Here is a 21989-nt window from a genome sequence, read left to right on the forward strand (position 1 = left end):
GTTAAGCTGGAGCAGTCTCAGTGCCGGCCGCCATTTTGTGCAGTCGCTGGGAAGGAAGGAGACGTCTAAACCGCGGCACTGCCGGGTTTGAGCGTAGCCAAACCTACCCACTGCTTCTGTAACCCCGATTCTCTGTGTTTTGCTCCCGTCTCCGACGAGAGAGGCGGCGACGGTGGCGTCTGCGACGGGAGACAGCGCGTCGGAGCGAGAAAGCGCCGCGCCTGCCGCCGCCCCAACAGCGGAGGCGCCGCCGCCATCGGTCGTCACTAGACCGGAGCCGCAGGCCCTCCCGAGCCCGGCCATCCGTGCCCCGCTCCCAGATCTCTATCCATTTGGGACCATGCGCGGAGGCGGCTTTGGGGACCGGGACCGGGATCGTGACCGTGGAGGGTAAGGGGGGAGGAGGAGAGGAAAGGCCTTGTGTGCACGCGGGGCGGGGAGGAGGTTGCTTCCTGAGGAGACCGCAGCCTGCGGTCGAGCGGAAGACTTTAGAGCTGACTACGAGCGTGGGAGCAACGCTCCCGACTGTGGGAGGCGAGGCGACCCGGGACGTAATACCGGTTTAGAGCGCGGGCCTCTGGGTGGGCCTGGGCCCCCGGGTCACTGGTGACCCGGCAGGGGGGGCGGCGGCTTGGCGACGCCCCAGCCCCTGCTTGCGGACGGTCGTCGTGGCGCGGCGCGACCCGGCCTCAGCCCCGCGGGGAGCAGGAGGGGAGGCCTGGCCGCCGCCAACTCAGCCCGGGCCTCCTTCGTTTCCCGGCTTTCGAGCCCGGCCGATTTGAGCAAGTCATTTGATCTCTCCAGGCCTAGTGTTTATCCGTGAAACTCGAATGTTCTTGCTGAGAGAAGAAGATGAGGTCTCCGAGTTCAGCCTGGGAAAATCTTTTACGCGAAATGGCTTCCCTGTTCATGGAACTGGAAACCTGGCTTGAAACTAGAGACTAAGAGGCTGAGTGGTAGTCTTTAAAATATTTAAAAATTACCTTTAGTCGTATTTTAAAATAATTCGATGGAAGCACATTGGAATGCAAAGCGATGGGATTACTTGCCCTGTAAATGGTCGTTTGGGGGGAGGGAGTTTTTGGTTTGGTCGTTATTACAGGGTTTTGTTGTTTTGTTTTTTTTAAATGTTTCAGTCTTTTTTTTTTTCCTTCTCTAATTGGACTGAAGCATTAACTTCTCAGCCTAGCTTGAAAATTTTTGATATTGTAATGCCACGGTTATTGGGTTGGAAGTTAACAGGATTAAACCTGGAGTCTTCCCAGATAACTGAGATTCAAGTCTTAATGTGTCCCCCCCCACACCGTTAAAGGAAAAAGTTGCTTTAGAGATCCGTGTTGACTTATGCTGTTTACTTTTTTGTAATAAAAGTTTTATCTATGGATAAAAAGTTTATGTGACGCCACTTCTTAATATATATATGAGCGGGGGTGACTTTGGGCAAGATCCTGAACCTTTGTGAGCCGATTTTCTCATCTGAAGATGGGGATAGTAATTGCCTTTGCATTGTTCTCCAGAATTGAGATACTGTGTGTAATTGTCTCTCTGTAGTAGGCATTCTGTTAATGCTATTTTCTCACACATTTTTGTTTTGTGGTTCAGATACACAAGTACCAGACCTTCTAGTCACAAGCTCCTCAATTATCTCTTAATTCACTAACTAAAAAGGATTGCTTTGACTTACACCTTGTTATGAAGGAAAATATTTGATTTTAGCATTAAATTCGGAGGGCTGTAAGTGGAATGTTTGCTTAGTGTTTCACAGTATAGCTAAATTTAGAAGTGAATTTCAGTACAACCACTTAGGAAAAAGAACTTAATGTTACCTGTAAAATGAAGATGACCCAGAATTCCTCTCTTAAGCTTTATACCCTAGACTCTTAGGCCTAGAGAAACCCTGTACACATACCCCGGTATCCATGTTTATGACACTGTTTTCATGACAGTATTAGGAACAGCTCAAACGTCTGGATAAATTCGTACAATAGACTGCACTACAACAGTGAAAAAGAAAAACTTGTATCAACATGGATGATTCACAAATATAATGTTAAGTAAAACAAGTTATACTAGAAGAATAACATATAAGGACACTAACAAATATGACAAGACCAAAAAACGATGCAGTGGTTAAAATTCGAGGTACTAGTTATGATGGGGATTGTAAACTTGAAATAGGCACATGGAGACTACCAAGGTACTGATAATGGTTGTTATTTTACCGTGGGTGTTTGGTTTAATATCTTACTGTATATAGGCTTTAATAATAAAAGTTCATTATTTGAAAAGAGAAAAAGTGAATTACTGATCCATTCTTAGTTTGCCCCACCCATATTGACTCTTAAGTGTCAGATGACATTAAAAAAAAGACTTTAGAAATAATTCATTTCAAACAAAATGGCACTCTTTAATAAGGTCTGTACCCTAATTCTACCTTTACTATGAAATTTCCTGTGTTGTTTGAATTGTTGTTGTTTGTTCTGAACAGAGCTGAAATGGATTATTGTTTTGAAAGGGGAATGAGTGAGGTAGTGTACGTACACGGACAGTACAAATGTGCATTGTACATTTAAACTAGCTTGATTTTGCATGTTAATGTACAGATCTTCAAAACTGGTATTGCAAAGCCAAATTAAACTTAATACTCGGTAAAAACGTTAAATGAGCAGCATGGTATGCAGGGGGTTAGGATATGTGCATCTTTAAACGGTGGCACAAATATACTCAAATTATACAAGAGAAAAGGCTCAAGTACTGTTCTAGGTTGTTATTTTAAGGTCTGGGTAGCACTGGAATGCAACAGCAGCAGCATTGAAATGGCATCTTCTAGGAATCGCATAGATTTATATAATTAGGCAACCAATCTCTGAAAATTGGTCTTGGGTCATTTTTATTCTTTACAAGACTGACAATCTAATGACTTGGCTTTTTTATTTGTAGAGTACCTTATTTAACATTGTGTTAGTTGCTTCACTTGCAAGTGAGGGGGGAGGGGTCAATCCATGTAGTTTTTAGGCCTGTTCAGTCTTAAGCCTGAGGGCATATTGAAGGTGTCTTAGGTATCGATCAACAGTAGTATAAATGGAATCAGCCAAGTTCTGCCTTTTGAATGTAAATATTTAATAGTCCCAGTAAAAATTTCCAGCCATCAATCTTTGTGTGTATTTAGAGAAGTGTATAGCTGGGTCTTTAAGCCAAAGAATTTTAAGAGCATTTTGAATTCCAGGAAATTGAGGCCCTTTAGGATAGTTAGTACATATACTGCCTGTTGATTATTAAGTGGAACCACTTGCCAGAGGATTTGAATGAGTTAGAGTGGAAAAGAATTAAATTCAGTGTATTTTCAGGAGTAAGGAAATGGGATGAAAACATACTGTATATTATTTGTCCATCAGACAACGCCCTGCACTCTAATAGGTTGAAATACAGAAATGAAGACCATCTTAGTGTTGGGATTCTTATAGGAAAAGTAGAATGTATCAAGTTCGGCTAGTGGCCATATTTGTATTCCAGTTGAACTTGTCTGTTGTGAAAGACAGATAAAGCAAAAAGATTGATTTTTTAAATAGAGATTTAAAGACCTTAAATAAGCCTTATTAATGGTTCTTTTAGCAAATTTATAGTTAATAGTGCTATTTGCCTGTGAACAGAAAGGAGAAAGAAGATAAAGGTGGAGATAAAGTGGAAGGAAAGATCATAAATTTTTGCCCTGGCCATTCATTAGCATAAACAAAAGGTGAAGACTAGCCTACCAGTCTTTTAGGGGTCCTAGTAGTTTTCCTTAGCAGATTAGCAGGCAAAAGGAGTGCTCATCACAGTATAAAGGGGTAAAGGGTTCAAAAGCTGTTCCAAGTATGGAGCCGCTTGAACTGTTTTCCTTCCTGTCCACAATTTTGCCCTAATTTAAACTTCTATGTCCTCACCTACATTTCAGAACATTACATAAGAGTAGAGACTTCTATTCACTTCAGTATTTCTAGCACCACTTAAAACAGTACCTGGTACATAGTTGGTACCCAGTAACTATTTGTTAAATGAATACAATTAGGCCAGCTTGTACTGAGTGTTTACTATGCCAGATACTGTTTTAAGCACTTTACACATAAATATTTTTTTGGAGGGGGCTGGTAGTATTTTAAGAGTCCCATCTTTTTACATGTTTTTATGGCACCTAAGGCATTTTGCTTTAAAAACACTGAAAAGATTAAAATGTTGGTGTTTCTAGATTTGGAGCAAGAGGTGGTGGTGGCCTTCCCCCGAAGAAGTTTGGTAATCCTGGGGAGCGTTTACGTAAAAAGAAGTGGGATTTGAGTGAGCTCCCCAAGTTTGAGAAGAATTTTTATGTTGAACATCCAGAAGTGGCAAGGCTGACTCCGGTAAGTTTGGGGGGTTTTATTCATTCACTTTTTTTCCATACACAGTAATGAACCAAGTATGTACATTAGCCAGAGTATACTACTATACAGCCGTTGCTGTTATATGTTTTAGTCTAGTGTGGTGGTACTTTCCTTGGTTCTTGTTAGGATTGCTGATACAAGAGAAACCAGTAATACCTAATGTATTACATGGTTCTCATTTGTTGGTTATATTTTCCAACCAATTTGTTATGTGATTTTAGCTGTATATGAGGTGTCATGTCTTTTCATCTATGAAGTAAATTAAAATTTCAAAACATTGGCTTTTACTCCTGTTTGTATTTTTAACCTCATGATTATTTTGGACTCTACGCATGACATGGTAACTTGTTCAGAAGAAAGTGTGAGGAAAGAGCACTTGGTCCTAACTTCCACATTTTCTCCCTCTTCCTACTTCTGGCCTTGGGCAATTTACTAATCTTTCTGAGTAACTTTTCTCATGTGGAAAATGGAACGGTTGCTGACCTGCTTCATTGACTCAGAGTTGGATGAAGCTGGGCACATATGAAAGCACTATAAGAAGTGTTATACATATTTTCCAATGTAATTGTGGATTTGATGATAATTGTTCTGCTGTATTGGAACATAAAGTTTTGCATGTTTAGAATAACTTGTTTACTGATTTGTCTTACTTTGTTGTCTTACATAGTATGAGGTTGATGAACTACGCCGAAAGAAAGAGATTACAGTGAGAGGAGGTGATGTTTGTCCTAAACCTGTGTTTGCCTTCCATCATGCTAACTTCCCACGTAAGTGTTTTTCAATCCAGTATCTTAATTGTTAATTTAGCTTGAACGGTCAGTGTGGTCATAGGTTATTTAAAGGTTTTGACCCAGGCTCAGGATTTTGTTTAAAAGACAAGTAGAAACTTTTCACAAAGGTTTTTGGGGGTTTTTGTTTGTGTGTGTGTGTTTGTGGTTTGGGGTTTTTGTTTTATTTTTATTTATTATTATTTTGTGTGTGTGGTATGCGGCCTCTCACTGCAGTGGCCTCTCCCGTTGCGGAGCACAGGCTCCGAACCCGCAGCCTCAGCGGCCATGGCTCACGGGCCCAGCCGCTCTGCGGCATGTGGGATCTTCCTGGACCAGAGCACGAACCCGCGTCCCCTGCATCGGCAGGCGGACTCTCAACCACTGCGCCATCAGGGAAGCCCTGTTTTGTTTTATTTTTAATGCTCATGTTTTCTCTGCTTATAACTTTTTTGGGTTTTTTGCTTTTTTTCCGCATCTTTCCCTGGGATTTTGCCTCTACCTTTTAGAAAACAGCAAAATGAAATTGCTTTCCAGCTGGTTAAAATTTGGAGTAGATAAACAATAAGTGACTACCGTATACCATGGTAGTCATTACCATGTTAAATACTTGAGAGCAGTGGTTTTCAGGTTTTCGAGGATAAGGGTAGATGGCTGTGACAGCAGAGCCTTCTTGAGAAGTAGTCATTAGCAGCTCAAAGGTTCAGTACTGAAGGAGAAGACAATACTTGGAGAGACGTAAAGCTGGGGGAATCCTCCCTTCAGTGAGCTTAACAGTTTTTTAAATGTCTTCTGGCTGTGGGTCCTTAGTTTTACTTAAAGTAGTAATATCGATTTTCATACAGAATACGTAATGGATGTGTTGATGGATCAGCACTTCACAGAACCAACTCCAATTCAGTGCCAGGGATTTCCCTTGGCTCTTAGTGGCCGGGATATGGTGGGCATTGCTCAGACTGGCTCTGGGAAGACATTGGCGGTATGTACCAGCAAGGGAAGATTTTTAATATTGTGGTAACTTATTTTGCTATTGTAAATACTCCATATGTTCTCAATTCTTGAAATGCTAATTCAGATAGGGATAACATTTCAGCTTTTTTAGCTATCTGAAATATGTGGAAGCATTTTGTGTTCAAATATACATTGCACATATGTGTAACAGTTGTGAGTTCTGTTTTCCCTTTCCTAGTTACTTAGGTGTTATCAGTTACTGTGATAATTTAGAACAATTGATATAATGGCTTAGTTTTGGTATAACACTGTCCTTCTTTCCCCCCACCCCAGTATTTGCTGCCTGCTATTGTTCATATTAACCACCAGCCGTACTTGGAAAGAGGAGATGGCCCAATTGTAAGTGTGTTTCAGTTTGTTTACACTTCTAAGAATGACTACAACTTAATGATTATTGTGTTTCAGGCACTGTGCTTTACATATGTTCTCAGATTTCATTCTCAACCCTACCTTCCGTATCTGGAAGAGAGATTATGTCTATCTTACTGATATATTTTAGACACAGTGCAATTAAATGACTTGCCCAGGGTCATATAGGAATTAAATGGCTGAGCTTGAATTTGAACTACTCGTACTTTTAACCATTATGCCCATTACCTTCATATAGAGGCATTTACTCTGCATTAAATTCAAGTGCAGTTCTTTTTTTTTTTTTTTTTTAATTATTTTTTTAATTAATTTATTTTTGGCTGCATTGGGTCCTCATTGCTGCGCGCGGGCTTTCTCTAGTTGCGGCGAGCGGGGGCCACTCTTAGTTGCTGTGCGTGGGCTTCTCATTGTGGTGGCTTCTCTTGTTGTGGAGCACGTGCTCTAGGCACGCGGGCTTCCGTAGTTGTGGCTCACAGACTCTAGAGCGCAGGCTCAGTAGTTGTGGCGCACGGGCTTAGTTGCTCTGCAGCATGTGGGATCTTCCTGGATCAGGGCTTGAACCCGTGTTCCCTGCACCGGCAGGCGGACTCCCAACCACTGCGCCACCAGGGAAGCCCCAAGTGCAGTTCTTAATTGCTCATTGATGCTATGAGGGATAAAAAAGTATGAAATGAGATCCTTGCCCTGTGGCTGAGTTGGATTTGGGATGTGTATTCTTTATGGTTAAGTGATGCGTCTTTAAATGTTTATAGAGCAGCGTGATTTTCTTGTTTCATCATTTTCATTTATGCTATTTACTGTAAGATTTCAGTAGTGGTCTTCAAACATTTTGAATGTACATTCTTAACTTTATTTTAATAGAGCTTGCACTCACTGTATATGTTCATGAATACATTATTATAGTATGTCTCAATGTATTCACAACAAGAAATAATGCATTACCTTTCATTAACATAATATGTAATGTATTCCATACGGCTAATAGAGTTAGCTTTATTGTCATTAGTTAATGTCTAATGGATCAGTACACCAAGTGAGAGTCAGTGTTAACAGTATATAGATACCTGTTTCGAAGTGTCTTAATTTTGTATTTTTTGGCCAACTTCTTGTCACATTGTGTATAAGTCATCCTTGTTTTTGCCTAATGTGCCTGGCTAAGAGCTTAAACTTGATGTCAGAAAAGTGTCAGCTTTGCTCATTTCCTGTTCATCTGTTTCTAATTTTTTTCTTTAATTGGGATACAGTTGATTTACAATGCTGTGTTAGTTTCTACTGTACAGCGAAGTGGAGTTCCCTGTGCTATACAGCAGATTCTCATACATATTAGTGTATATATGTCAATCCCAGTCTCCCAATTTGTTTCTAATATTTAATCCATGGTTTTGCAGGAATATTTTGTAGCTACTTACTCATTTTGTGAGTTGTTTAGTTAAAACTAGGTAATACAGTCTGTAAATCTACTTACATAGCACACATAACGGTAATGAATTGTGTCAAAAGTCAACCATCATACCACATGCCAAGTATTAGTTCTCATAATTTTTGCCACACTCCAGTGCACTGTCTTATACTCCCTGCCTTCCCAACTCCCCACCCCATCACATACTTTGAAAGTACCAAATTAGACAATAGAGAATTAAATAATCTTTTTGTACGTTTTTTTTTCCTCCTTAAACTTGGGATAGGTGCCTCAAGTGATTTGTTTGTTTGTTTGTTTGTTTTAGTGTCTAGTTCTGGCTCCTACCAGAGAGCTTGCCCAGCAGGTACAGCAGGTGGCTGATGACTATGGCAAATGTTCTAGATTGAAGAGCACTTGCATTTATGGAGGTGCTCCTAAAGGTCCCCAGATTCGAGACTTGGAGAGAGGTAATTTAAAAAATCAGTGTTTAAGAATTATTAGTTTCTCTCATTTTACCAATTTCTGTAAATGAAATTGAAAAACAGTGGATTCTGGTTGGGGGGGGCGGAGATCAGTATTTCAGCAGCTTAGCAATTCTCTAATATGGTTAAAATGCTATTTTAGGGAAGTTCAGTGTGACTAGAGACTTAAACTTAGTCGAGGTTTGGATGATTATACATAAATTTTTGTTACATCCTGCTTTTCCAGGCCCTGTGTTAAAATTTAGTTAGTGTTCTGCAGCACTGAGTACAACCACTAGAGTTGGTGCTTCTTAGTTTGCTGAGGCTTGAACAGTGTATAAAGAATTCTTAGTTGGATAGATCTTTGGATTTGTTTTACAGGTGTCGAGATCTGTATAGCTACTCCTGGACGCCTGATAGATTTCCTGGAGTCAGGAAAGACAAATCTTCGCCGATGTACTTACCTTGTACTGGATGAGGCTGACAGAATGCTTGATATGGGCTTTGAACCCCAGATTCGTAAAATTGTTGACCAAATCAGGGTGTGTAAAGCTGATAATTCGTTGTCTTATACCCTTTGCCTGTAGTAGTTACTTAATCTAAAAGAAAGCCTTTCCTTTCCTTTCCGGATAGCCTGATAGGCAGACATTAATGTGGAGTGCAACCTGGCCAAAAGAAGTAAGACAGCTTGCAGAGGATTTCCTTCGTGATTACACCCAGATCAACGTAGGCAATCTGGAGTTGAGTGCCAACCACAACATCCTCCAGATTGTGGATGTCTGCATGGAAAGTGAAAAAGACCACAAGTATGAAAGATTTCACTGTTTTGATGATGCTGATAAACCTTTCCTAATAATCCTCCAAAACTAAAGTGTTACAGAAGCCAGTATTTTTTGGGCTTGAAAACATTAAAAGCATTGCTAGCTTTCTAACAATCCATTCTTTATATTATTCATCAGAGCTTGTGGTTAAAGGCAAGGATTCTGGATCCTTGGATTTGAATCCCAGTTCTGATAATTACCAGCTGTAGAGAAAGTAATTTGAAAAGAAAGTACTAAAGCTTTGGAGGGTTGATAATGCAAACATAGCTTCTGCGTGATGTGTAGGGGGTCTTCTCTGGATGACTGAATTGTTTGGTCTTGTTTTCAGGTTGATCCAACTCATGGAGGAAATAATGGCTGAAAAGGAAAATAAGACAATAATATTTGTAGAGACGAAAAGACGCTGTGATGACCTCACTCGAAGGATGCGCAGAGATGGGTGAGTGCAGCACTGAGGTAATTAATTTGCCTCAGATTTTATAGTTCAGTAGGAATTTCTAAATTGATGTTGTGAATGTTGTATAATATTTCAACAATGCCAAACATATACTTTGCTCTTTTCTTCTGACAGTTGGCCAGCTATGTGTATCCATGGAGACAAGAGTCAACCAGAAAGAGATTGGGTACTTAATGGTGAGTTCAGAACTGAGCATTGTCCTTAGGCTCTGTTTCAAGGATTGGCAAACTTTCTGTAAAGAGCCAGGTAGTAAATATTTTTGGCTTTGCAGACTGTATAGTGTTTTGTGTCACAACTGTTCAACTCTGCTGTTGTAGCACAAAAATGGCCATAGGCATTATTGTAAAGAGACAGCCTGGCTGTGTTCCAACAAAACTTCATTTGCAAAAATAGGCATTGTGCCAGATTTGACCCAAAGACCAGGGTTTGCCTAGCTCTGCTCTAGTTAATTGAATATTGGGGGGCCTCCCTGGTGGCGCAGTGGTTGGGAGTCCGCCTGCCGATGCAGGGGATACGGGTTCGTGCCCCGGTCTGGGAGGATCCCATATGCCGCGGAGCGGCTGGGCCCGTGAGCCATGGCCGCTGGGCCTGCGCATCCGGAGCCTGTGCTCCGCAACGGGAGAGGCCACAACAGTGAGAGGCCCGCATACCGCAAAAAGAAAAAAATAAAAAATAAAAAAAAAAAAAATAAAAAAGAATATTGGGGGCATTTTTGTCATGTCCACCATACTTCAAGGTCATTAGTGCTGGCTCTTTACACCACTTTTTCACCACTTAGACCACCCTTTCTTTATCTAATGAGTTCTTGTCTTTATAGATATGTACACCAGCCTGGAAGCTCCCCACATCCCATACTTGGGGGATTTTAGTGGAGGCTTCATCACGTTAACTCAGTCTCCCTCTCTGCTCCGCTCCTCTCCTCTCCGGAGTGGGGCTCAAAGTTCCAAGCTTCTCTGATCATGGCTTGGTCTTTCTGGTGAACAGCCTCCATCCAGGAGCTATTCTGGAGCCCATCAAGTGTCTTTTCACTAGAACAAAGATTCCTGTCTTGTTCTTCTTCTTGTTTAGGAACTCTTGTTCAGGGACCAGGGTCAAAGACTTAAGTATTAGAATAAAAGATTCTCCTAGCATCCCTGTTTTACAAGGGTTTTAGGAGCTCTGTGCCAGGAACTGAGGGCAGAGACCAGTATATATATTCTGTTATTTCACAGGGCAAAGTTAATGGTTTCTCCTTTCATTCCACATCTTTTTTTTTTTTTTTGCGGTACGCGGGCCTCTCACTGCTGTGGCCTCTCCCGTTGCGGAGCCCAGGCTCCGGACGCGCAGGCTCAGCGGCCGTGGCTCACGGGCCCAGCCGCTCCGCGGCACGTGGGATCCTCCCGGACCGGGGCACGAACCCGTGTCCCCTGCATCGACAGGCGGACTCTCAACCACTGTGCCACCAGGGAAGCCCCATTCCACATCTTTTAAACTTCCTCCCTTTCCATACCCCCTCCCCCAACCCCACTTTTGGTTTTGTTTTATTTGGGAGACAACTTTGCTGTCATAATTTAAGGGAAGAAAATTTCCAGCTCATGTTAATTCTGTTACACATTGCCACACCATTTTAATGGTACTTCATTATTAGAGGTAAATTTTTTGATGTGTTGCTCCTCTGCTAAAGGTGAGTATAATAAATATTTTCAAAAGAATTACTATTATCTTTAAATTTAAAAGAGCTTGGCGTGTTCTTACACCATTACTTGAAGTTTTAATATGATAGGGTAAGAAGGCCAGATAGCTGGGAATGTTTATTTGGTCATTTTTTTAAGATATATCACGGTGTAGCCTTAATTTTATAACTTGCTTTCATGGTACTATCCTTGTTTTACAGAGTTCCGTTCTGGAAAGGCTCCCATTCTCATTGCCACAGATGTAGCCTCCCGTGGGCTAGGTTTGTATAGATAGGTGTCTCTGTCAATGGTATATGTATCTTTTGGTTAAAAAGATTTGCTTGTCTTTTCACATTAGAGTTGCATATACATGTGTTTAGATAAATATTTAAAAGAGAAGAATTACATACAAAGTACGTGATTCCCCTTCCCCCCATGATTTTTTTTAACCTTGGTGGGTTTTTTTGTTTGTTTTTTGGGGGTTTTTTCCTTTTATTTTCAAAGTCTCTTCCTGCTCCTAACAAACAGGCTTTGGTCTGCAGCAAGGCCTAGGCATGACTGTTTATTTAAACCGGTAGAGGGAGAGGAGACGTTCATTTGCACAGCTCAACTTTTTCCTGGTTTTATTCTATATTCTGGGTGAATAAAATGAGCCCAATTGAACCTAGCTATTAGAAGCTAATTTCTTCAGTTATTTTTTTCCCCTCTACCAATCTACCTGCGGATGTCCAATTCCATAAATGCTAATATATTCTTGGGATTTAGTAAATCTATAGATACGATATCTTTCAGCAATTAAATCTGTGTTGCCCAATTTAATTTACTGAAGTAAAACTATCATGAGCACTCAGTTATCCCCTCCTCCCACCCATACTCATATCATCGATGTGCTGTCTTCCAATTTAAGAACTTAATTTGAAGTTGATGTTCTGGAGTTTTCAACCCATTATGATTTAAGGTATTCAGAGATATTTTGTGGTACTTTAGCCCATTATTCTGAGCAAAACAGGTGTAACTCAAAACTTATATTTTAAAAAATGATAGAGTATTTCTGTCACAAAGATATTTTTAAATTATTGACAGATACTAATTTTTTGCCCAGGAAGGCGAGAAGCACCATATTCCCTTATGATATTCAGCATAGAGAGAGCAAGTATTCAAACTGGAATACAGAAGTAATGAAGGCTTTTTAAACATTGCACTCATCATTCCCTCCTTCAGAGGTGGTGACTTGCAGCCATGACTGAAAAATTGTCTCTGCCCTCTGAGGTCATGTCTGGATCTGTGCGGTTAGAACTTGGACCTGTTGGGAGAAGAGGCTGAGGCCTGAAAGCAGTTTACATAAAAGCTTTCAGTGATGGTGGTTTTTAAACAGGCTTGCTATGTGCTGGTAGCTTCTTTGTGCATCTTGCCTAGACAATTTAAAATATTTGTTCCATGTCCCCCTGCATTTCTGAACCAAATCAATTGGCTGCCATTAGAATAACTTAGACTCTTCATCCCACCCCCACTCATCCAAGAGAGGGGAGAGGGAAGGTATCTGAGTCTGTTTCTTGTTACTCAGCATCAGTGCTTGTTTTGGGCCCCTTTGTTTGCTGCCTTGTAAAAAATCAAAAGGAAGGGGAAAACCCGCCAAAATGGCAGAATGCTGACCAAGGTCCTACAAGATCCTGGAAAGTGAAGGCTTCTACCTCATTAGACAGGGGTGCAATTTTCAGCTGAGTCACCAGGCCTTTTTTCACTTCCTGTCGAGCGATGGCCTCTTAAATGTTCCCTTCAGGTAAGTTCTTCGATTCCCATAATTTTATAATAGTCATCCTCAGGAAACCACTATTTATTCCCTTTCCAGTGGGATATTTTTTATTTTTCCTTTTTTTGTTTAAACTACACACTGTTAAACTAAAAGTATTGAATTTATTTTGTTTTGTTTTTTAACAGAAGCTTTGATAGCAGCTGCAGATCACTCAGTACATGGCCGAGGCAAATCTACATTGGCCCGAAGCAGCTCTAGATGAGCCTATTGACTAGTCTCAGCCCCTCCCAATTAGTGTTTGGAGATTCAGGCCATGTTATAGGGCTTGTCAGACAAAAAGTTCTTACCCTGGGCAGCTGGCCAAAACATTAACTTTTTGATTTCTTACCCTGCAACAGCATCTTCTCTAAAGACACCAAGGTAATATTGTGACAGTGCACAAATAACATCGGGGCAGGCTAGACTAGACTGGAGAGAAACAAATTCTGCGCTTGCTCTTATGTGCCCTCAGCCAGCTATATCTGTGCACACACAAGACACCTTTCTCGTATGAAGAACTTGCACCATGTCTGCCCACTATTGAACCCTTCCAGAAGTATTCCCAAGTGTTGATAGCTGAACTGTTGACTCCAGTCCCCAGTGCTTTCTGCTAGGAAAGCACACATCTGTGCATCCAGTGCAATAATTCAACCTGCTCTGCTGCCCGTGGTCTCACACAGTGGGAATGAGTAAGGAGCATTATCCTAGCCCTGAAGATGTGGTCATGGAGCATAAATCCCCATTCCCCCCGTCTCACATCCATCCTGGCCCTGTAAATTTTTGTTGTCCCTTTGTTACATCAACGACCCTAGCCGGAGACTCACGCTGCCCCCTGTGATAAGTGCCTTCTCGTCTTTCTGGTGTGATTTCAGGACTTTAGGGGTCAGTAAAGACTGAGGAGCCTTTATTGTAATAAGAAACAGACATAATGCCCCTTTCTTCACAGGCCCTTTAACAACAGCTGAATTTTTTTTTTTTTTAAATCATCTCCCCTTTCCCCCTGAAATTAATCCAGTCTGGGCAATAGATGCAGTCTGACCCTTTGGATGTAACTTACATTTTTTTTATTAATTATTTTTTTCTACAATCACCCCAATTATCCTTGGGGGAGGCGTTGGAGGACCTGAAATTTTTACCCGAACCCAGGTTCTCCGGCGCTTGGCAACCAAATGGGGCTACAGAGAAGCATCTAAGCCAGTTCACAGAGCGAGCGTGTGTGGGGACTTCTCACTGCCACGGACCCTTGATGCATGCTCCCCGCGCTCCAGTGGTCCCGTGTCAGAAGGCGGAGTTTTCGAAAGGAGGCCGCCAAAAATAAAAGGCAAAGAGACGGGATCGGCTGCAGCGGTTTCCCAAAGGAGGAGGGAGTGTGCATCGGTCTGGTAACAAACAGAGAATGTTTTTTAATTATTTATATCACAAAAATCTGTGTTTTATCTAGGATATTTTCTGAATATTCTTTGTAAAATGCAGATTTTTTTCCACAAAACATTAGGATTCTTTGTTATATTCTTAAATTTGTTTGTTTAAGTAGGTAAAAATATACATTTAGCTGAAAGCATTACACTAACATTTACATACGTTAAGCTTTAGGAGATTATTCAATCCAATTCCCAGCAGTGGACAGAACATTAAACTTGTGTCTCAAGGTTTCATGGTTTTTCCCACACTCTTTGGCTGTTTAATTTTCCAGGTTACATAGACAATCTTTGATAATTGAAGCAAGGACTGAGTTAAAGTAACCTTGAGTTGAGAAAAAAACCTCATTTGGCAGAGCTGGGCTTGGTAGTACAGTGAAATTTTAGTGTAATGTGCTCTTGTGGTAATTGAAAGAGGAAAGGTAATTTGGATATTTCTGCAAAGGAAAATAAGTGTATTTAACTTTGGCTCTGATCAGTTTTTTTTAATATAAGCAAAAAAATTTTAATCTAAATATCTTAAATCTCCATGAAAATGTAGTAATAAAGTATATGAAGTTTTTGTTTTTGTTTTTATTTTGTTTTCTTTTCTTTTTGCTCTGTGACTGGTTTAAAGGTAAGTTTGTTATATTACTGGTAGATTTTGCCAGGCTTCTCCCAACAGAGTAGAAGTGATTTGGCCTTGTAGCTTAATGATGGTACCACTTTCTACATTCCAGTTTTGAAAAGGATGGAACTGGAATTTGGTACAACTCCTGTCAGTAGTATATTGGTTAAGATACAGAAGAGGCAGGAGTTCGGATGGTTGAATGGGATTTCCTTAGGATTTTACAGCTGATAAAGATGCCGCTTCCTCTGCATGTCCCAAGCATCATTAATCCTCTTTTACTCTGTTGGGATGAGTCTTTTTTGTTCCTGTTCAGAGTGGTTACTAACTTAATCTTCTCTCCTCTTGCTGTCATCTGCATTCGTGCTTCCCACCTGTTGTTGGCATGTCCTTTACCTTCTCTTTCCCTGCCACATCAACCTACACACTGACTCATCGTTGGCTTTGAAGATGTGGAAGATGTCAAGTTTGTGATCAACTATGACTATCCAAACAGTTCAGAGGATTATGTGCACCGTATTGGCCGAACAGCCCGTAGCACCAACAAGGGCACCGCCTATACCTTCTTCACCCCAGGGAACTTAAAGCAGGCCAGAGAGTTGATCAAAGTGCTGGAAGAGGCTAATCAGGCTATCAATCCAAAACTGATGCAGCTGGTGGACCACAGAGGAGGCGGCGGAGGAGGGGGTAAGGGTAAGTCCTGGAGTTTTCCAGGTACTGCCAAGGTATCTTTTTTGTGTGTTCATTGTGCCTTGTTTTTTTAAGCCAGTGAAGGTTAATGTATGTTGCTTAATAATTTTTCATAATCTCTTCTAAGTAAGACAATATGAAGTTTGGGAGCCTGTCATAGCCTTAGTAGTATGTTAGGTTTTCGGTTTTCCATATGGAGAAATCAGTAATTTTATACCATTTCATGGTAGTAGAGACAGGCGTAGTTACTGGATCTGAATTGGACAGTTGCAAAATATAGTAGGATCTGGGTTTCCTGCCTACAAGTTTGATAGGTTTGATAGGATGTTTTCCCCCCACTTACTGTATGTTGAAGCTTTACATCAGAATTCCCTTCGAGGTTTTTAAAATGCAGTTGTTTTTTTTAAGTGGGTTTGGAATTGAACTAGAAACCTGAACTTTTTCCCTAAAACTTGTGAGATGATTCTGATGCAGTTAGCTGTGCAAAGCAACATTTGAGAACCGGTGTGCACTAGTAGAGGATCCCTTCGTGGTCGTATGAACTTAGCTGCATGCCTTTTTTTGTTTTTTTAAACCGTTCTTACCATTTTTCTTACATTTTTAAGAGTGTGTTTCTTGGTAATCCTCAAATAAAGAAAGAGCCTAAAAGGTGAGAAGTTGAATATCCTTTAATAATGTTTACCGTTCTTTTGAGTATAAAGTGCTGATTTGGAAGCTGGCCTAGTGCTTAATTAGAGATCAAGAAAGAATATTGAATACTTTTGTACTGAGTAGCATTTTTACATGTGGTTATGTTTGGATCATATATGTAGCATTGAAAATTCCTTGTGTCCTCATCAGGAGGTCGTTCTCGATACCGGACCACTTCTTCAGCCAACAATCCCAATCTGATGTATCAGGATGAGTGTGACCGGAGGCTTCGAGGGGTCAAAGATGGTGGCCGGAGAGACTCTGCAAGCTATCGGGATCGTGGTGAAACCGATAGAGCCGGTTATGCTAACGGTAGTGGCTATGGAAGTCCAAATTCTGCCTTTGGAGCACAAGCAGGCCAATACACCTATGGTCAAGGCACCTATGGGGCAGCTGCTTATGGCACGAGTGGTTACACAGCCCAAGAATATGGTGCTGGCACTTACGGGGCCAGTAGCACCACCTCAACTGGGAGAAGTTCACAGAGCTCTAGCCAGCAGTTTAGTGGGATGGGCCGGTCTGGGCAGCAGCCACAGCCACTGATGTCACAACAGTTTGCACAGCCTCCGGGAGCTACCAATATGATAGGTTACATGGGGCAGACTGCCTACCAGTACCCACCCCCTCCTCCTCCCCCTCCTCCTTCACGTAAATGAAGCCACTCAGGTGGTAGTGACTTGTGCAGACTTAACTACATTTAAAGGAACGCTATCTTTTCCTTTTTTTCTTCCTCCCTTTTTCTTTCTTTTTCTTTTTAAATTTTTTTTCCCAACCATTGTGATTTGTCTTTCATGCAGATTAGTTAGAATTCACTGCCAGGTTTTTTCTGCCTGCCAAAATGATCCAGTCTGTAATAACAGATTTTGTAAAAGTATATATATATGTATAGCCGACTGGAAGAGATTTTTTCCCCCCAACTTCTTGCATGTTGAGGATGTTTGAGCTATTTTTCATCTTTAAAAGAAAAAGTAAGGTGTTAGGCCCTTTTGTGGGAGCCCATTTTTTTGTTGTCCTGAGTTGCGGTCGCGGGGGGAGGGTAGAGGGTTGAATTCTGCAGAAGAAGACGGCATCTTTGCTTTAAATTGCTCTCGTTACTGGAATAGAAAACCAAGAGGGAGTTCCCTGCACATTTTCTGTAATGCTTTTTAATGTTTTTTTAAGCTGGACAGGGTTCCTCAGGCCTGAAGAATTTTTAAGACAGTGCTTTGCCATTGTCATTTTGGCTGATTACTTGTTAAGTGCATTTGACCGTTTTTTTTAAATTCCGAATTGGCTTTGTCTCCCTTACACTCTGCCTTCCCCCTTCCCAATTACTGAAAAATAACCATTTTAGTTGTCAGGTTAGAAATTAAATTGCTGAGTCTTGAGTTTTTTTAAGTGTATCCTTTAAATTAAAAACCCCAAATGTTTATTGTAATGGTTAAATGTAGCATCTCAGCATCTGGGTGGAAGCTGCCTATTTTTCTTCCCCGTATTACCAGGGACCATCTGTGAAATTCATTTTCCAACCAGACAGCTGCTGTGAGCAGAATGAACATAAATGCTCACTGGAAATTTATGAACCAGTTAAATATGCATTCACCTGCAGAGCGAGAACCACGTTTAATTATAAACAGTATACTCCGTGGGCAGGTTTTCTTTTTAAACTCAGTATTTGTAGAGCTAGAGTAAAAGCAACCCTTTGCCAGCTACTCAGCCCTTTTGGCCAAGTTATCTTGAAGGGTCTTAAGGGTTTATTAACAACTCCTACTCTCTTCATACTCCCGTTCTCTGCAGTGCTTTGTAACAGCTTTTGGGTGCAGATTTTCCTCAGCATCCTTTTGCACTCAGCTTTTTACAGGTAGGTAGTGCTTAAGAAAAGTTACAGAGGACTAAAGTCCAAGTCCTTTTACTTTTCCTCCACCTGAAAGGTAGGTGAGATTGTCCCCTTCATAGTAATACCAACTGTTTTACTGAGACTTCATATAGCAGATGGGCCTGGAAAGAATTTTCTGCTCTTGTGTTCACTGTAACAGGACAGGGAGATCAGACAACCTCAGAAATCTCTTCGTATCTAGCGTGGGACTTAATTTTTTAATATTGTTATCGATATTGTTCATTCACAGTGTAGTTAAAGGGGGGCGCCACCACTGCATTCTTTGGCTTAGGCCTGAGATTGCTTGCTGGTTTGTAAGATCAAAATATCTAAATACTTGAGGTTTTTGTTTTTGTTTTCCTCTTAAAATTCTTCAGGGAGAGAGAAGGGATTGTTTCTGAGGGGTACTGAAAGTGTGGTTGAATGTGCGACATACAGGTAGGTTGTCAGCATAAGCTGAAATGTATGCATGTGAGAACTTTGACATCTCCCCCCAGCCCCCCACTTTCTTCTTTCTTAACTTCTTTTTCTCTTCCTTATAGAAGTTGAGGCTGAGGGAGGATGGTAGGCACAGGAAAAACATGGCAACACCACTCTGTGCTTTCAAACCAAAGTGTCCCCCCCCCCAAAAAAAAGTTCGTCTAAGCACTGATTAGTCCATTATAGGCATTTTTTTCTACACCAAAATTGTTTTTTTTTTTTTTAACACAAAGGTGCCACCACAGGGGGTGTCCCACTCTCTTGCAAGTCTTGAAAGCATCCCTTTGCGGGAAAGGTCTCTGGGCAAGCAAGCAGTATTTGGTCTGCTGCTTGCTTTCTTTTTTCCACCAGGGATGTTGTAATCATAAAAGTCAGAATAACAGCATATCCCCAAACTCAAAAGCTATTGTGGCCTGAGCACAGCTGAAATCTAGTAGTTTTTCCTGTATAGCTCCAGAGTTAAGTCTTCTGCCTCTATGTCTGCCACTCATAATTCAGGTTCTGCCTTTGCTTCAGAATGTGAGCAGAAGAATCCTCATTTGATGCTAATGTAGTCATGATTGAAACTCATTTAGGGAAAGGATTTCTATATTAAGCTGTGGGGCTGCTTCTCCCCAGTCCCTCCCTAACAATTCATTGTGTGGACTTCTCTCATCTAAAAGGTTGGTGGCTTTTGCTTGGGATCAGTGCTCTCTCTATTTATGTCCTTGCTGGTTTCTGAACACATTCCTGTTGCGTTAAGACTTGAAAGATTTGTAGATGTATGATGTTCAGGCACAGGATGCTAAGAGCTTAAGAGCTTATGTTACTATTCTTAGTTTGTAAATTGTCCTTTTGATACCATCTTGTTTCTTTTGTAGGTATAAATAAAACACTTGACAATAAGGTGTGAGATTTTTATTGCTTAAAAAATTCTGACTACAGGCCAGTGACAGTCTCTTAAGAGTTTTTATTGGCTTCAAGACCATGTTGATTGACTAACACCTTAGCACCTAAAAATGTGCAAGGGGGGGTGGGATTAATTGTTCTTAGTGCGAAAACTTGAGTCACGAAGCAACAAGACAGTACCTAGTAGGTAAAGCCTGGGGTATTTGTTTCCTCATAACATTTCCCACCTGTCATATCACCTCTGTATCTTGACTCCCTAAACTTGATGGTCTCCTACCTGGAAAGTAAAATTAATCACAACAGTACACTCCTGATACTTAGGACTGTCTGTGATCTTCATTTGGGGCTTTTGCCTTATACACAGCAGGGTATATTTCCAGATTGGGATTGGCTGTTCCTTAGCATGAGTCTCACACTAGGGCCTTAGAGAGCAATAGTTGACTTGATCCATTCATGGGTTAAACACCTAAGGTTTTTTATGAAGGTCCAGTTGACATTGTGAGGGTACCATACTTATGTAATTGGCCCAAGGTTTAATTACCTCTATAAGGGAGATACTGATGAGAAGAAGGTCTTCTAGATAGAATGATCAGCACTTTGCTGAATTCCACACTAAGCATTTTTCTGACTTCAGCTTTAACATTTGGTCTCAGTCATGTAAAAGTCACCCAGGAGAACACTTCAAATAGTTTGCTTCGTGTCCATGTTAAGGTGTAGGTGTAGAACATCTTTGAGGACCTTCAAATTGGCATTGGAAGACTTAACTTCTTTCCTTTAAGGACTAGAAGAAAATGACTGAAATTAGTATCTCGTGAAAGGACTCTTTTATAACTTTGTGCGTAATCTTAGTATCTAATGCCTATTTCACAGTATGTATTCAGATGTTAAAGCCAAGGGGAAACATCTCTGCAGGTTAACTACAGGTTCACTGACCCCCATCTTGGACACTGATGCCACCACTCCCTCTTGGCAGGCCATGAGTCTAGCAGTTGTCCTCAATTTCTTTATTTCACACCTCACACCCAGTGCACTGACAGTTCCTATCAACTCCACTCTCGAGAAAGGCCCCTATCTCTTCCCACTGATGACCACCTCCTGGACAATTCCAACTGCTCCATAACATCTCCCTGCTTTGGCTGCTGTTTACCCTACACAGCAGCTGGTGGATTGGTTTTCAGATGACCCCAATTGCTGCCGTTTGTGGTTAGAATGCAACGTGACTGACTTACCCTGACTTAACTGAGGCCCTAGGTGACTAATCTTGGTTGACTTGCCGTATCTAGGTTTACAGTTGACTGTACTAGCCTTTTTGTCCTTTTATCATACCAAGCTGGTTCCTGCCTTGGGGCTTACACATAAGCTGTTCTCTCTCGAGCGTATTTGTCCTATATTTTCCTAACCCAAGTATTCTGTCACATGTTATCTCAGCTGTCTTCCCGGTACACTGCATAATACCTAAAATACCCTACTGGTCTGTATTTTTTTTTCATGGCACAGAGTTTCCTGAAAACATTTGTTTTCCCATGTTAGAATGTAAGCACCATGAGGGGCACACAGACATGCCTCTGTTCACTTCCGTATCCCCTCCAACACTGACTGCATTGGTAACTGAGACAGTGCCAGCAACACTGTTCTTGCAGCACCTACCTTTGGTCACATACAAGTAGAAGAAGTCACAGTAGAAGATGGTTTGTACTACCCCAGACACCACTGCAATTTGGTCATAGAAATTCTCAGTCTGGTACCGCCTGATCCAGTTAGCCAAGTAGAGGGCCCGGTATAGCCCAAGAAAGAACAGGTAATGAGTAGTAATGGTCTCAGCCTCTCCAGTCTTGCTGATCATGAAGAGCTGGGGCAGGATGGCCACTGATTCCAGGTAGATAGAGAAGGTCCAGAGGATCTGAGCCAAAGAGAAGTAGCCAGGGGAGGCTGATCAAGAAGGGGCCATCTTTAGCATTTAGTTACTAAAATAATGTTTATTGGAGAGAATACAGTGAAGCACTAGTTCACCATTTATTCAGGTCTTATTTGCTGCTCTGCGTGGCTTGCAGAACCTCAGCTCCCCAGCCAGGGATTGAACCCGGGCCATGGCAGTGAAAGCCAGAATCCTAACCATTAGTCCACCAGGGAACTCTCAGAATCACGTTCTTGAAATTTTTAAATATTTTCATCAGTGTATCATTCCATCCCTTTCTTTGTACATAAAAAATATTTTTAAGAGATTCAAGCATACTG

At 41.3% G+C, this 21989-nt stretch overlaps 2 protein-coding genes across 3 annotated transcripts in view; one reads left to right on the plus strand and one right to left on the minus strand.

The window, feature by feature from the left end:
• DDX17 (DEAD-box helicase 17) lies at positions 1-19751 on the plus strand. Of its 2 annotated transcripts, none has more exons than XM_081250339.1 (13): positions 1-390; positions 4226-4376; positions 5065-5164; positions 6010-6143; positions 6449-6514; positions 8269-8410; positions 8786-8946; positions 9038-9210; positions 9554-9664; positions 9797-9858; positions 11556-11615; positions 15602-15844; positions 16682-19751. In XM_081250339.1, the coding sequence occupies exons 1-13, from the start codon at positions 341-343 to the stop codon at positions 17185-17187; spliced, it is 1959 nt and encodes a 652-aa protein (XP_081106465.1). In that variant the 5' UTR covers positions 1-340; the 3' UTR covers positions 17188-19751. The 2 variants fall into 2 exon arrangements, with proteins under 2 accessions (XP_081106465.1, XP_081106466.1); XM_081250340.1 differs by having other exon boundaries at positions 15602-15838.
• Positions 19749-21989, minus strand: part of KDELR3 (KDEL endoplasmic reticulum protein retention receptor 3) — a 10974-nt gene continuing 8733 nt past the window's right edge. The window contains exons 4-5 of the mRNA XM_081250341.1: positions 21402-21654; positions 19749-20535 (exon numbers count right to left, since the gene is read on the minus strand). Of these exons, the coding sequence (XP_081106467.1) occupies positions 20495-20535; positions 21402-21654 (294 nt within the window). The 3' untranslated portion in view covers positions 19749-20494. The remainder of the gene's footprint in view (positions 20536-21401; positions 21655-21989) is intronic.

The sequence above is a fragment of the Mesoplodon bidens genome (genome assembly GCF_964165515.1).
Source record: "Mesoplodon bidens genome assembly, chromosome: 11".
Lineage (NCBI taxonomy): Eukaryota > Metazoa > Chordata > Mammalia > Artiodactyla > Ziphiidae > Mesoplodon > Mesoplodon bidens.